General features: G+C 41.7%; 3 protein-coding genes across 3 annotated transcripts; 1 reads left to right on the top strand and 2 right to left on the bottom strand.

Moving 5' to 3' along the window:
- Positions 1–927: 927 nt before the first annotated feature.
- Positions 928–4,697, bottom strand: gprin3b (GPRIN family member 3b). Its single transcript, XM_088418553.1, has 2 exons — positions 4,533–4,697; positions 928–3,196 (listed from the first exon to the last, which is right to left on the bottom strand). The coding sequence occupies exon 2, from the start codon at positions 3,154–3,156 to the stop codon at positions 1,465–1,467; it is 1,692 nt and encodes a 563-aa protein (XP_088274679.1). The 5' UTR covers positions 3,157–3,196; positions 4,533–4,697; the 3' UTR covers positions 928–1,464.
- Positions 4,698–5,535: 838 nt separating this feature from the next.
- elmod2 (ELMO/CED-12 domain containing 2) lies at positions 5,536–11,367 on the top strand. Its single transcript, XM_088419610.1, has 10 exons — positions 5,536–5,693; positions 6,514–6,663; positions 7,758–7,786; positions 7,982–8,079; positions 8,158–8,287; positions 8,590–8,723; positions 8,806–8,874; positions 9,609–9,742; positions 10,546–10,734; positions 11,106–11,367. The coding sequence occupies exons 2-9, from the start codon at positions 6,519–6,521 to the stop codon at positions 10,695–10,697; spliced, it is 891 nt and encodes a 296-aa protein (XP_088275736.1). The 5' UTR covers positions 5,536–5,693; positions 6,514–6,518; the 3' UTR covers positions 10,698–10,734; positions 11,106–11,367.
- On the bottom strand, positions 11,022–15,541 carry ucp1 (uncoupling protein 1). The gene is made up of 7 exons (XM_088419609.1): positions 15,374–15,541; positions 14,361–14,498; positions 12,936–13,146; positions 12,592–12,789; positions 12,162–12,263; positions 11,887–12,067; positions 11,022–11,222 (listed from the first exon to the last, which is right to left on the bottom strand). The coding sequence occupies exons 2-7, from the start codon at positions 14,484–14,486 to the stop codon at positions 11,108–11,110; spliced, it is 933 nt and encodes a 310-aa protein (XP_088275735.1). The 5' UTR covers positions 14,487–14,498; positions 15,374–15,541; the 3' UTR covers positions 11,022–11,107.
- Between the last annotated feature and the right edge of the window lie 1,025 nt (positions 15,542–16,566).

Raw genomic sequence — 16,566 nt, forward strand, 5'->3', positions numbered from 1 at the left:
GGCCACGTATTCCGCCGGGAGAGGATGAGCCGTCAGGACGACGAGCAGAGACTTTGTCGGGGACACGACGCCCGGATACATAACGAGAGGAAGGCGCTCTCCAACGCTGCTTCGGAAAAAAAAAAAAAAAAAGAAACGTTGCACAGATTAGAAGGTTTTTAATCGCTCTGCTGTTCGGGAAGCTCAGCTGCTTTATTACAGTCGTAGAGAAAATGGGGCATGCAAGTTGAAGGCGGAGATGCATAGAATGAGAGATCATCACTAAATAATACATCTTCACAGATAAGACATTTCCTGAATTTTTTTTCATCAATCATCATGCATTACTTAATTCCATCGCTTGAAAGCGGCTCGACGTGTCAACCGTCCTTTGTTTGAGAAATATATCTGTTCAAATAATCGAAGCGCATAACGTAGCACAACTTTTATTGGCGGTTGAGACATAGCTCAAAATTGCAGATGTAAATCCTGGATTATGTGGGATTAAATAGTACAACTGCCCGCAAAACCCTTGTGCAGCAATCTCAAGATTCACGCAATCGCTAATGCGTCAATTACAACTTCAAATGCAAAATAACTAGCGGAGAAATTGAGTTCTAAGTCATTCTGGCAGGCTAACGGTGATTTTATTTTAGTCGGGGCTTTCCCTGTTTGTGTGTACAAAACACAGTTGAAAAGGCTTTTTTTTTGGTGTGTGTATCTCGCTGTGAAGTTCGGTCAAACCCGATCATCTGTTCTGTTGGACAATTTTGATATTCCGACGTGTTATTTCATAAACCGGTGTGCAGTATTTTGATCATTTTAGGGTCATTTGTTTGTTTTTTTAAAACGTGCTACCTAAAACCGTGCTTGTTCAGCTGACAATACAGTCTTCAAATAACGAACCATCCAAAAATAGTTGAAAATAAAGAAAATGCAACTCTACAATTGTGTGTGTTTGCTTTCAATCTTTTAATAGAAATCCAAAGAGTACACAGCCATGTATGCATACAGTCTTTTTGTCTTTGTCTGACGGCACTAGAAAATAAAAGTTCATGAAAGTTGGGGGGGGGGGGGCTTTCAAAATACAAGACCCCACCTGTGAGGAAATGTTGGTTTCGTCCATTTGCACAACGAATTCAACAGTAAATCATACTCACCTGTAACCGCTACCTTTTTATATGCAAAATTCTTCATTGTTGTATAGCCACTGTAACTAATACACATGCGTTTCTCTATTATTGCCTTTGATTACGTTTATAACATGTTCTTTGTTTGATAGACGTATTCTCTTAATCGGCGCTATCAAAATGAGTTAATATTTATTCCGTTTCATTCCTTTGATCACAAACGTCACAAATAGTCTAGTCTACGACATTCTGAGATACTCACGGGAAGCGCTGTCCCGTCGCGCGGCATCACTACACCTTGAACTCTTGGGGGTTGGCGGTGGGGGGGCGAGAGAGTTTAACATCGGCTCGACCTCTAATCGAGGACAGCGGAGGGAGGGGGCCGCGCGCAGCAGTTGGGGCGACGTACGTTCCGTAGCATGGATCGAAAAGGGTTGTGCTGCCTTCGCTTGCTCTTGTTTCCGACCCTTGGTGAGTCCAGGCCGGTGATGGACTTGCGGAAGGAGGTCTGGGCAATCAGTTTTCTCTCCTGCTCCTTGATCTTGCACTGCAGGTGGCTCTGGATGGCAAAGCCCAGGGATTCGGGGTCCACGGACGCGCCGTAGACCTCCCAGGTCATACCCTGCTCATCCCAGACCACATCGTGAACGCTCTTTCGCGTCTGTGTCTCGTCGTCGCTTCCCTCCACGTCCGTCCGTTGCTTTCCGGAACCGGCCTCGGTTTCCGAGTCCTTTGTACTTTTCGCTTCTTGGAATTTGGTTTGGTTGATCTGAGCCGTAACCGCCTTGTCTGCAAATCCGGGTTTGGGAGGGACGTCCGTCTTTTGAGAGTCTCCTAACATGGTCCGAGGTATTTCCACTGCATCTGGCTCCTTGGGATAGCCGTGCTCGATGTTGATCTGATACACCGGTTGGGTGCCGCTGACGATCGGGGAGCCTTCTTTCGGCTTTGCCCCCGGCTTGGAGTCAACTACAGCGGAGGGGCACATTTCCGCTTCAACCGTGAGCCTCCCTGAGCGCATATTCATCGATGGGCCAATCTGGCGGAATCCCAAACTCCCGTCCATCTGGTGGAAGACAGTGAGGCTCTGTGACTCCTCCAGAATGGCGGTGCTCAGCTTGAACGGCAGCAGGCTTGGGCTGGTGGACACGGCCTTGCAGCTGGTGGCGGCTACTGCCTGGACCTCGGCGTCGCGGCCCCGCTTGACCGTGCCCAATGGAGGTCCGGGGGAGGTCATGATGGAAGCCTCCCTGTAAAGCTTACAGAGGTTCTTGATCGGACTTTCCTGATGTTCCTGGACTTTGTGCGTCACCTGAGGCAAAGTGTCCGTCTGCAAGGGTACCGGCTGGTGTGTGTCTACAGAGACTTTGTCTAAAGACGATTGGTCGATCGCTACTTTGTCTAAAGATGCTTTTTCTACTGATCTTTTGTCTATGGGTACTTCTTTGTTGTCCCGGTTGTTGGACGAAGGCAAAGTCGAGTTGAGCAAGGGTGAAGTTTCCGTGCTTTGTTTGAGCTCAGGTGGCTCTTGAAGAGAAATTGAGTGTTTTCGTTTGTGACCAGGTTCCTTGGGACTCGACCTGTCTTTGTCTTTGTGAACGGGCGCGCTCCTTGCGGCCGACTCTTTAGCTGCTTCAGCCGCTAGGTGTCTCGAGCCATCGGTATACTCGGATAAGGTATTCCGTGCCGTGGCTTTGACGGAAGCCTCGTCCTTGGGCATTTTAACCCGGCAGTCAGGACTCGTGCAAACGTTTTCGTCGGACAGGCTTAACATGTTGCTAATGTTAGCGTTAGCATCTCTTAGCTCTCCCACTTTAGCCGCATCTTTGCCTTGCATATCCACGGCGGCATTGAGCATGCTAACGGGCGCTACAGACGTCATCTTACCGAGCGATGTGCAACAAACTTGGGAGGGTTTCAGGTTGGCTTCTGTTGGCCAGTTGGCGTTGGACTCCTTATTGGCGAGCGGGTCCATCGCAGCCAGCTGAGGCCCTATCTGGACGGTCACAGTCCTTTTTGGGTTGGATCCCATGCTGGACGGATCCATTCACACTTGAGTTGGGGTTGTAATCCAAATGGGCGATCTCCTGCGACAGGAGAAAGAGCAGTGGTCATCATTCAGAGCTCTTTAGAACTACAACAAAGCTTGAACGTATGTAGAAATTTTTAGGAGTGAACCGTGAATATTTTGTCAATTAGTACTTTGACAAAAAAATTAATTCCCATGCATAAGTAATAAAAAATAAAAACACATTTTGCCACATGCTGTCAATGCTCAAATAACAACCAATCTCACGTGAAAAAGGGGATCATAAAAGGTGTTTTATAATTATGTGATAAGGTGTTGTAAACATAAGCAACTTGATGCGTTGTTTATTGTAAAATATCAAGTTAATGCAAACCCAATCATTCTTCTTGATACGTCAGCTTTTATAGTGATAGAAACCCCATATTGTTCAGATATTCCCAGTTATTAACACATAATGTGAAGAGTGCCATTTTGTCTGTCTGAATTTCAAATGTCTGATTCCATTACAATGCACCACAGTAGCTCGTAGCTAGCGTTAACGCTGGGTATCGTATCGTAGCATGAGACTTCCGGTTTCTAATCATCCTTAAACTTATTTAGCAATTTTCCTTAGTAAACTGTTAATATTTTGTCAATTACTAATTATTTTCCATGTACAATTAATAACACTGTAAATACATTTTGTCACTTGCTGTCAATGCTCAAGGCTCAGGTAATGGCCAGTTACAGGGAAAAATGTGGTTTTAAAAAAGTATTCATTGTACATGAAAAATTATTTAGTCATCAAATGAATTATAGACACAATATTAATTCAGAATGGCTGAAAAGGGCTAAATTTGTTTTGTATTGATTTAATAGACAGCGGTACTTGAACAGGTTGAAAGCAGGTAGACAGACGGACAGACAGAGAGACAGATAGACAGATAGATAGATAGATAGATAGATAGATAGATAGATAGATAGATAGATAGATAGATAGATAGATAGATAGATAATTTAATACGTTTGCGTTTTTAAATGTGTTGATATATTCAGACAGCATTGTTAACAAAGCAGGAAAGGGTCACAGAACACAACAAGCCAAATAGATGCCTTCTAGTGGGCAGAAAATTGAATCGTTTGTGTTTGCCCGCCCACTATTCTTGCACCCGTCTATCATCACAGTGCAAACATTGATGGGGAAACACAAGCTCATTGCTTTTTCATACACAATTAGATATCGTCCCTCGGTTGATTTGCAGCAGGAGGAATTCACGCCGAAAGAATGCATTATGATTTTTTTTTTTTTTTTTGCAGGTTTGACCTTGTGGGTGCACGCAACAAAAGGATGAAACACAGTTGCAGTCTTGTTGTGTGTATTAGAGGTGTGGAAAGAAGAGCGAGGGGTCGCTTACCTTGACTGGGGGGGGGGGTCGCGCTGCAGTTGGCGCATTCGTGTCAGCCGGAGATGAGGAGGCTTGAAGAAGCCCTCGCGTGAATATGGAGACCCACACTCGGTGACATGAGCCACGCCCTCCCCCTGCCGACCAAGAGCAGTTTTTTTTCCTTTTTTCCTTATTTTGTGGAGGGTGGGTGGGGGTAGTCCGCACACCCCTCAATACAAAATGCAGTGAGCTACCGCAAAAAAAAAAAAAAAGTGGGATGGTCGAGTGCGTGCACCGTGCATCAGCGTAAACAACACCAAAAAAAGATGAATGAATGAGTGGGACAATTGTTTGTCGTTTTTTTTGCAACAAGCGGCTTCATTCACCCGCATTGGATTACCAGATGCTAAAATGTCGCACAAAGTATATGCAATTTTACGACAAAGAGGTGCAATATGCAATATGTGAACGGCTTTGTGTTATATTCCAATGAATATGGAATAATAATTCTAATTCAGGGTTTTTCCATTACATTTAACAAAAATACATTCAAAATTTCCTCAATTATTGATTCATATTTAAATCAGCGGTCAAGACAAAAATTGAAGCATGATCTTGAGACGAGCCCCACACAAACCGGGACAAACAGGTATACGTACGTACGTACGCACAACTAAACATTAAAACAACTAAGACGATCCTGTAGTGGCATCTAGTGGGCAGTTTATGAATTAAACTGAAAATATCGAGTAAATGAAATGTATGAGGCGAGCGTGCGACGTTCGCTGACTTCACGTTACTTGGTTCATGGGTGATTCAATTGTTCTTAACAACACGAAAATTCAAAACATTAGAGCAAAACTTATTTTTACTTTGGGCTAATACACTATTAAAAATGCTTATGCTATTTTTCTGATGAGCAGCATGGAAGCGTTCGACAAAAAATGTATCATGAAAAATGAGCCAAAAACTATTCTATACTTTACGATTGTAGTTCGCAATGACACTTTGCCCCTACTAGCTTTGTCTCGCCGCACGCAGGCAGGCAAAGGGCACCACTTCCGGTAACTCTAGCTACAGCAGGAAAAAGAGGAAAAACAAATCTTCCCGTGGATTCGTGGACTACGGGTGGTCGTTCGTGAACGACACGTTTCGACACGTTTACTGTTTCGTTGTAGGAGAATAAGAAGGGTAAGACAAAAATCAAACTTCACAAAACATTAGTTCTAGCTATGACAAGTCGAGCAGGCTTATTAGCGGCAAAGCTAACTACAGCGGTGTTTGCCCCAGTGGCAACTTGTTGTCCTGACGACGCTTTTGTTGTCATTCATTTGGCATGGAGCCGCTCGTTTTGTTCAGACTATTTGACAAATCGCACAATTGCGGCTTATTTCCGTTGACTGCTAAGCAAAGCGATTCTTTAATTTACTCACCCACGTTTTTATCAGCTAAATGTCTGCGTGGTTGCTAACTTAAATTAGCGCTCCTTATTTCTGCGCAATTAGGCTGACAAAATAAAGTTGTAATTGATTCCCGTTGCGCATGCTCGCTTTAGCGCTTCCCCAACATTTTTTTTCTCGTTGACTAATGAATTAGATAATGATGTAACATTTGCTCAAATTGTTTTTTTTTTTAAATGCAAGATATTACTGTAATAATATAATGAAAACAAAAACGAAACTAGTCTAATACCTTCCAAAAGTAACATTTTTTCCCCTTTGTATTACCGTAAACTGTAATGTATATAACCAAGTTTCCCTGCGATTTTTATTCTCTCATGTTTGTGTTTTACTCCGTACATTATGCAAGCCATTGTGGGATTTTATTTCAGTTTATTTATCGTACCTACTCTTCATTTAGGACTGCGCAATTAATCGAATTTTAATCGCGATTGGCAGCCATTACTATTAATATCATAAAAATAAAAAAAGATCTCATATAGGCGCTGTTTTTTCCTACCGTCTGTACGTTTTACTCCATTCAGACTTTCTTTTTTCTATCGCCATTACAGGAAGTATGCTGGCATACATCTGGCAGTACGTTTACACGACCTACTTGAGGTACTGGCTCAAGTGGCTCATCAGGCAGGTGACTGGGACATGTGAGCTCCAGAGGATATCCTCTGGATATGGACCAGGGGCGACCAGAACCATGAGAACAGGTAGAATTAATTTGTACTACTACATTCACAGCTATAAGACAGCTAACTTTACCCGAGAGTTATTTGTAGTCGCTCCCTTTCTAAGTCCTGGTTTCCTAAACCAAAACTTATACTGTACACAATGCCGCCTACCAAAAGTTAAAAGTAATTTTTTGAATTAAGTGTTGAGAGATGTTAGTGTTTTTTTTTTGTTTTTGTTTTTGTTTTTTCAAATTATGTGTTACATAAAGAAATTGCTGCCGGATAAGAGCATTCTGAGATGCCACCGCAATGGGGTCACTCTTTCAATTTACTGATGGGTTCAGAACAGTTGTACATTCATTCTTTGATTGGCTCTTAGCCAGAAAATGCAAGATAGAAGTTTTTCAATTCCCTAATTAAAGCCTTTTTTTGAAGTACTTTCAACCTCAGCAATAATTTGTTTCATGTGTAGTGTATGTGACTGATTCAATTTAGACGGATTTGAATACAATGTTTTGAAAACCGTCTTCAACAATTGTTGAGCAAGCAGTTATAAATGAGAACCAAAATCCTCCATTTGAGTATCATGTAAAGCATGATAATGCCATCCAATGAACATGATTGCTAATTGCACTCTTGTCCCATCTGCTTTCCCTCAGATGCGGGTTAATAAACACGATGGTGTATAATAGTGTAGGGTTAAACCCCTTAGCTGGCTTTGGTTTCGTGTTACACTTATATTACTGTCTTGTGTTTCAATTGCAGTGTAACTGTAGAACTACAGACATGTTAACTTTAAGTGTAAGTACAAAAACAGAAAAAAAGAATTAGTAAGAGTGCAGTGTGTCATGAGTGCAGACAGAAGTAGACCTGCGCCCGACAAATGACAGACTCGAAAAAAATGGTCAAATTTCACCCTCTAGCGGTGGCGGAAGGTTGGACAAAAATACACAGACGGACCGACAAGTAAAATATTGTCTGGCTTGAAAAAATGACCGATCGACGATGACCGAAAGGGGAGGGACTCTGACAAATGACAAAAAAACAGCAAAAAATTGTAAGTTGCCCAAATCTGCTTGTTTGTAAAGTTAAACGTGGGTTATTTTTTTACGATTGCCTCTGTGCCATTGCAGAATACTCTCTGAAGTCGTCAAAGAGCCAGGTAAGCAGATGTGTATCTTGCTCGGTGTCAAGATAGATAAGATGTTAGATAAATGATGGCATGGTGGGAGCTTTTCAAGCGATGTCACAACAGCACAATTGTCAGCGGTGCAAAGGTCAACATGATTTCGTTTGTTTTGTATCTTAAAACAGAAATAATTTTCTTTGTGTTTTGTACGACTCTCTTCTTCTGTAGCTTCTACGAGGAGCTGTGGAAAGCAGCGAGGAGGCCTTAGGAAAACACGTGGAGCAAATAATGAAAGAGAAGAACATCAAATCGCAGATAGATCCCTTGTAAATCAATACTCTTCTGGAAATTGGTGAGTCAAGTGTCTTTAGGTTTAAATAATATACCTCCTTACTTCCTTTTAGTTTTAAGGAAAGCCTGCACACGTCGCTACTGCAAATAGCAGGGTACAAGAAACTGTGCGTAACCGTGGAAGATGTCAGGAAGGAAACATTCTGCTCAGAGAACCCTCAGCACGAAGCAATGCTGTTAAAGGTGTGTACAGCTAAGAATTGACATAAATAAATCACTCATCAAATTTCTGACTTCGGTACGATGCTTTCATAAACGACCGTGATACTGATTTTGAAACACAAATGGCAAAAGTGAAGGAGCCAGATGGACAGTCACGGAAAGAGACATAGAAGTAGTGACTAATTCATGTTGTGTTTGACTTTAGGCCTCGAAACTTAAACTGCTTTCCAACATAAAAACAAAACTAGATGCAGCATAAGGAGGATACATACAAATTCATTTTTAACAACTGAATTTAAAAAAAAATGCTTGCTCGCTCTCAGCTATGGGACTTGCTCATGCCGAGCATCCCGCTAGAGTCCAGGGTGACCAAACAGTGGGGTGACATCGGCTTCCAAGGGGACGACCCCAAGACGGACTTCCGAGGGATGGGCATGCTTGGTCTCACAAACCTTCTGTGAGTTTTCCAGTGTTCAACGTCAGATTTTTTACAAGCATCGGTTTTGCTCGCTGTTTTGATTTTCTTTTCTTCTTCACAGCTTCTTCAGTGAACACTACACACAAAAAGCACGTCAGGTTCTCTCCCATGCCAACCACCCCAAACTCGGGTGAGGCTTTTTTTTTTTTTTTTTTTTTTTTACTACTTTCTGGGGTAGAATTAAAGGGACGCTGTGTAAGATTTCGACCGTTTTTCGTTAAAGGGACAGTGTGTAAGATTTCGACAGTTTATTCATTAAAAAGGAATAAATGAAATGATTGTAAATTTCAAAAAGTTGCAAATGAATGTGTTCTTAATGACCAACAGTATGTTTTAAATATAATCATAGGTCTAATTGTCATAAAATTATATTACATGCGGGGGGGCAATTCTCCGGAGGCGGCCATGTTTGTTATAGCTACGGACAATGGTAAATGCAGCACCTGCAGCGACTCCTGCTGTCCGTAAGGTAACACGGTCTAAATCTTACACACTGTCCCTTTAAGAAGGTATAAATGAAATAATTATAAATTTCTAAATCTCGCAAATAAATGTGTTCTCGACGTATGTTTTAAATGTAATCGTAGGTCTCGTTATCCTTAAATTATATTATAATGGGGGGGTGGCACTTCTCCAGAGCATTCCACGTTTGTTATTTGCAACGGTAAACGCAGCACCGTAACGTCCGCAATGAAAAACTGTCAAATCTTACACAGTGTCCCTTTAAAGGCAGAGCGGCGGTATTAAACTCAGTTTGTAAAATAAAAAAAAAGTTAGTAACTTCTCCAGAGACTCTGTCAGATTGAATTGAGGAGCTTCACTTCGACAAAGGTAGCACGCCGTCATTACGTCTGTGTATTCCAGGTATTCGTACGCCATTGTGGGGATCAACCTGACCGAAATGGCGTACAGCCTGCTCAAAAGCGGCGTTCTCAAAGCTCATTACTACAACACGGTGCCGGGGGCACCCGAGCTTCGCCATTTTCATCAGCTCTACTGTGAGTAGACGGAACTCAGGGATGGAACGCCATTTCTTTGAGTGACTATGGTTTGAATAATCATCTTAAATATTTATATATGGGGGTACGCGAAGCCACTTGCAAGTTAAACCTCTGATAAAGTTCCCCTGCTATAAACAAGCTACAAACATGGTGCAACTTTCATGGCTTCACTATTTACGTTTTTGTGTCTTTTTTTTTTTCTTTTGCCCTACTTCCTACAAAGGTTTGAACTGTGTTTAATCAAAGAAAAATGTGAGGAAATTTGAATAAATAAGTGTGTTAAGCGTAAGTGTAAAGCAAATGGAAAAATATCAAAGAAAACGTAAAATAAAAAGTACTTGTTGACATTTATGATACTAAAGACACGGTATAAAGAAACAAACAAAAAAAATGAAGGCAGATAGTAGGCACACTGAAATGAAGGGGAAAAAATAAAAACAAGCTCTACTCCATGGATTTCACTTAAGGGAAGTTTTTGGGACGTCACTAACGATTAACAAAGAGACACCATATAACAGTTATTTTGATAGAGGCCGTACATTATTCTGATCGAATTGAGAGCAAATCAATTGGAACATGAAGCGACGCTGAATTACGCTATGGTGACTTACTTCTTTGCTGAACATTTACGGTATTTTGTTAAGTTCTTATTGACACATTGTCATCAGTGATGCAATTTCTCGAACTGATAAGACTGAAATCAATTCGATGAATTTTTTTTTTGTTTTGGTTTGGGGTTTAAAAAAATAAAAAATCAGGAGGTATATCATTGAACTGTTTTTTTGCTCATCTGTCAACAGGCTACCTGGCGTTTGAGTTTAATAAATTCTGGCTGGCCGAGGAACCTGAAAGCATCATGCTATTCAACCAATACAGAGAGAAGTTCCATCACATGGTCCGGACCCTCCTGGAGGATCCGCAAGTGTCTCTGACTCTGAGCGTCTCGTCCTAAACAAACCACTAAACCAGATGGACTCAATAAGACACAAGTACAAACTTTGAGACTTTTCGTAGAAAATAGTATGTGTGTTTTGGTCACCTAACCAATGATAATACTTACAATAAAAAATAACTTACTTGGGTTTCTCAGGATTTTGATAGTTCCATTTATAATAATGTAATATTGTTGTATGCGTCCTCTGTATACAGCCATATACAGTACATACTGTACATACACACACACACACACACACATATATATATATATATATATATATATATATATATATATATATATATATATATATATATATATATATATATATATATATACACACACATACATATGTCTTCTTTATATATATACAGCTTTTACATATGAGTACTATGGACATTTGTTTTAAAAGTGCAAATGTTGCAGGCTCAATTGGAGGCCTCCAAGCGCTTCTTGGTCACCATCATGGCACGCTTGATTTGCTCAAAGGAGACGAACATGACAACATTCCACGAGCCCAGTCTCAGGAAGGAAGGCACAAAGCTAGAGAACACAAAAGGAAATCATGACAAATGATGAACTAATGACGACGTTCGTCCGTATAAATCTCTAACGAACATGTCACAGTATGAAGTTTCATCATGTTCCAAGTAATTTACTTGTAATTTGAAAAGAAAAAAAAAGGTATTGCTTCTCTCATAGCAATATATATATATATATATATATATATATATATATATATATATATATATTTTTTTTTTTTTTTTCACTGATATACATAAAGTACTGTATTTTTTATATACAGTATATATGTTTGAAATAAATAATTTATTCTCATTTATGGATTGGGATTTATGGGTTCGAATGGAGATAACGTTTTGTTTCGGATGAGAAAAAGAATGAGCGGAAATTAATATTCACTCAATCCCAAGCATAGTCCAACTTAATTAGTGATATTGCTTGTAATATTTTGCCTCATTTTAATTTAGTTAATGTGATGTTTTTGTTTTCTTATTGTAGGTAGCGAACGAATGGCATAAAATATTTCATCATTGAAAAAAGGTTGACCATCACTGGCTTAAAGTTGAACTTAAATTAAAATTTACTGAATGAACATACATGATTTAATATTCCTTTTCTAAAATGCTTTTGCATGGATAACTCCCCCCCCCCATGAGAGTAGTGCATGGGTTCTTGCCCTACTCACCCCTTGTAGAAAGCCGTTGGCCCCTCTTTGGTCAACATAGTCCAAGCGCAGTTGATAGCGCTGCGGTACTGACCCGGCGGCGAGTTCATGTACCTTGTCTTCACCACGTCCACCGGAGAAGCAATCACCGTGGTGACGAAGCCGGCGCCGAAGGCCGACACAAAATGACACGGCAGGTTATCTATTGGAGGGGGGGGGGGGGGTCAGTGTCAGTCTTATCTGCCGGAGGGCGTGAGGGCCGCGGGCCAATGGGCCTCCTCGCTACGTTGCGTCACCTGACATGAGCTTGTGTCTCAGGATGGCTTCTTTGATGAGGTCGTACGTCACCAGCTCGGTACAGTTGACCAGCGCGTTCCTCGTGATGTTGGGCAGTGTTCCTGGACGGGGGTGCGGAGGAACAAAAATGCCCGATCATTTCAACGACTGAGCTTAGCGTGAAACAGCGGCGTTGTTTTTGTAATAGCTGCAAATAGGCATGGGCCACTTTGATGATTTACCGCGGTGATAAAAAGTTAAGGATTCAACAACCGATAACACTGTCTATCACCGGTAACGAACGTGTTTCTTTTTTGCTTGATATAACAAAGAGGGTGTTTGAACGGGGCAAAATATACCGTATTTTCCCCAAAAGACACACCCTATGCCTATTTCCTCACGCTTACCACCCTGTCAAATTGTAATATTTGCCCAGGCGTACAAACGCACCTTTCCAAAGTCCTCGCAGTCCTTCGTTGCGGAAGATGTGTCTGTAGGCCTGCATGGTGCCACTGTAGCGCCGCGCCACTCCGTCCAGGTTCATTTGGGCCTGGAACCTCACCTTCACTACGTCGGTGGGCTGGGCGAAGGACACCGCCATTGCACCCGTCGTGCAGCCGGCCAGGATGCGCATCATCACTCCTGCGTCTGCCACAGAGTTAATAGAGTTAAGCAAAAACATCTCCAGTTGAAGACTGGACAAAAGAAAATACATAACGGAAACTTCATTAGTTTATAAACGGAGTCGAGCCAGAATATCAAACAGATGATATACCCTAGTATATAAAACTTACTTTCTTTTCCCCCGGTGTAGAAATCTCTGACGTTGTCATAGAGGCCGATTCGCACAGAGGCGAAGCACAACTGTCGCTGTAGGCCTGCCACGAGCCCGTTGTAGAGCGAACGCGGGCCCTCGGTGCGGATCATTGTACTGATGGTCCCGAACACTCCTCTATAGCGGATGTTCTTTGCTTCTGCTGCCGTCCCCTTCTTCTCACCTTGGATCTGAATTTAACAAACGTGTTTTGAAGACTTATCGTAACCACATGCGCACATACACGCATGCACGCACACAAGGAGGGTTTTCATTGATTTATAGAATTTTCCTCATTTCAACCAAAGTCTAATTTGAACCCGTACCTTAAATGTCCCCTAAAGTCCTGACTCTCCAAAAAAAAAAAGGTCTGAATTTGTGGAGTCCACCAAATGGCTCTTCACAAGCCCAAAAGGTCCCCGCAAAGATACGAGATGTTTTTTTTTTTCTGCATTTGCGTTGCACTGACATTCACCGTGGCGAAAACAAGCATGCTTGGTGCGTACTTTATGCGCCGGCATGCGTTTTGCAGCACTGCATACACGGAGCTGCTTTCCCCCACAGGCAAACGATATTCTCCCATACTATAGGTGGCAGTAAATGGACTCTACAGCATACAAACGACACTACTCTATAACAGAGGAAGAGAATCCTATGTTTTCTACCGGCGAACTTTCATAAACAAAAGTTCGCCGCCATGTTGTCCGTTTGTAAAAAAAAAAAAAAAAAAGCTAGAAGATAAGCGTAGTGGAAAATCTATTCCCCAAGGATTCCGCGCGGAGGGGTGTGGTTGCCAAAATAACGTGGATCTGCGGCCCGGTACCACTCCTTGGATCAACTGGTACCGGGATGCATGGGCTGCACCCGAATTGCAAGGATATTTTATTTTGAAAAAACATTTTTTTGAAAATTGGCCAGATTCTGTTGAATTCGTTACAGTCACTTGAGAGCCAAAATTTCACTCTCAAAGAGGTGAAATGAGTAAGAAGTGGTTGTCTTTGGGAAGGGGAAAAGGCCTAGTCTAGAGACAGGTGACGAGTCTACAACTTTGAAGAAAAACAGAGCTTTTAACAGGCAATACCAGGAGTCTTGCTTGAACTAATGATTCCTCGCAGTGAGGACTTGGAGCTTTCAAATGGCGTTAATGACGAGTTTATAGTTCATGTGAAATGTCAAATTGTTTGATATAAGATTCTCAGGGGTTGATTTGTTCATGGTGATTAAAAAGGTTGGGGACCCCATCTATAAAAGCAAGTCTTGACCTTCAAAGAGATCTGAAATTGTGAAGTCCACCAAAATGGTCCCCACAACACAAGAAGTCCCCACAAAGACACTAAAACCCAGGACTTGGTCCCCACTGTGGAGCAAAAACCAAGGGTGCACGCCTGGAAACGCTGGAATTTACCTGCAGTCTGACTTTGGCTGTGTCCAGGGGGAACGTGACGATATCGGCGATGCACGCTGCCGCCCCCGCACTCGCCATCTTCACCCCTAAAGGTGGGGGCACGTCTGAGGGTTTCAGGCCTACCATCTCGCCCACAATCTGGAGGTCACACATTCATAGCGTTGTATTTACTTCTAAGATGACAGCTAACGACTTTTGCTTTTGGGCGGACCGACAAAATAAAGTTCCTTTGCTCCAAGATGTCCCCAAAAATGATTTGTATTAGCTGTGGCTTTGGCCTGAGCACAAAAAACAGCCAATAAAAGAGGACATTCAATTCAAGATCGGTGCTGGAGTGAAATCAGAAGGTGCATCCAATAGGAGAGGGACTAGCCGAGTGATTTCAAAGCGGTAAACGCGATAAACCACTCAAGACTTCCTCACACTGTATATATATATATATATATATATATATATATATATATATATATATATATATATATATATATATATATATCACCAATTATTGTCAATTTGTGTTGTTAATATTTTAGTATCCCCCTGCACATTTTTACTGTACAGTATATACCACAGGTGTCAAACTCAAGGCCCGGGGGCCAGTACCGGCCCGCCACATCATTTTATGTGGCCCGACAAATGCTGATTTGATTTCAAGTTTCTAGCTAAACTATCTAAAAAACTTTTCTGTTCCAAATCTATCTTTTGAACAGTTTTTATCAGCCTCTGATTTCAAAACTAGGTAGGGATGTAAGTAAGCGAAAACGGCATTTATTAGACACTTTTTTCTATTTAAGTCCTAAATTTTCAGGATTTTAGAGAAATTCGGGGGTACGTTGAAATTTAAGCAATGACTGTTAAGGATTCTTTTATAGACTATTTTTAGATGTATTCCGGCCCTCTGACAGAAATTATAACTACAATGCGGCCCACGATAAAAATGAGTTTGACACCCCTGGTATATACGGTAGTATGATGAAAAATGCCACAGATAAACAAACAAAAAGTTGACTCACGTGATGTGAAGTGCGGCTTCTCAGGTGTTGCCGGCGAGGATAATCAGATCATAATCCATAAATGGCAGGAAGGCTGTGGTTTGGCTCCGTTATTTATGCGTTACCCTCCCGCCCCCTCCGACGTCTTTATGATACACGGAGCGAGAGGCGTTACTTACTGTGTCCCCCGGAGTCAAAAGTCCAGAGACTGTCGAAAAGTCAATGTTCAATTGAGCACTCTTCAAACAAACAACCTTGTCATCGGCCTTCCGCGACCCCCGCCGCCCCGACGCGCTTTCTGTAAATGACTGTGGCGTATGGCTGGCATGACGGGCAAAACATCACCGCGCGTCAAACTAACTCATATTCACGCAGACAGTTGAGACTTTGGCAATGTCTTTCTTATTTTGTCCTCCCTGCCTATTCTGCTCCCCTAATTCTCCATTCATTTTTTTTTCTCGCACGGGGAGGAAGTCATCACGGCGACAAAGGTAAAAGTTGTGACTGAAGTTCAACGCGTAGCAGATAAGAGCGTTTTGCTTTGCGCTTTCATAACACCTTGTGCCACAAGTAAAAACATGACATCAAGTGGTAAGGAAACTGCTGCAACCGAAAAAGACACAAATGTCAGGAAGAGCCTACTTGAACATCTCAGGCTTCAATGCGATTGGGTCATTCGAATAACAGATGCATACGGGGTGTGTAGATTTGTTCAACTCTATGAAGAACGTGATGTACATGCAGAATGGTAATGTTGCAACAAAATGCAGATAAGCCCATCTGCATTTTTGGTACAACCAAAAAACCATTTATTTTGATATTATCATGCATTAACTACTTAAACATTACAATTGTATCTTACCCAATTGTATAGTATTCACAACGTTGACCTTGAAAGGTGAGTGAAAATGCTAAAAAAAGGTTTCTTTTTCTCCTTTGCCCCTGCGTGTAAAAAAGAATATGCAAGGAAGCATTACAAACGGAAGCGCTTGAAGAATTCTACTCATAATGCCCATGTGTGAACAAAGTTGGACCCAGACATTGGTTCGGTCTGCTTGCTTCTTTCATTGAAATGAATTTAAGCTGCCGTGAACAACTTTTTTACTGATTATATGTACATTCGTGTCAAAATCAAATGATCGTTTCCGGCTTTCTATCATGATTCATTTGCTTGTTACAGTTTCGATGCTCAAAATAGTTTAATTAAATGCATT

This window comes from Hippichthys cyanospilos, chromosome 7 (assembly GCF_059441005.1).
Source record: "Hippichthys cyanospilos isolate Australia breed blue-spotted pipefish chromosome 7, RoL_Hcya_1.0, whole genome shotgun sequence".
In the NCBI taxonomy this organism is placed as follows: Eukaryota; Metazoa; Chordata; class Actinopteri; order Syngnathiformes; family Syngnathidae; genus Hippichthys; species Hippichthys cyanospilos.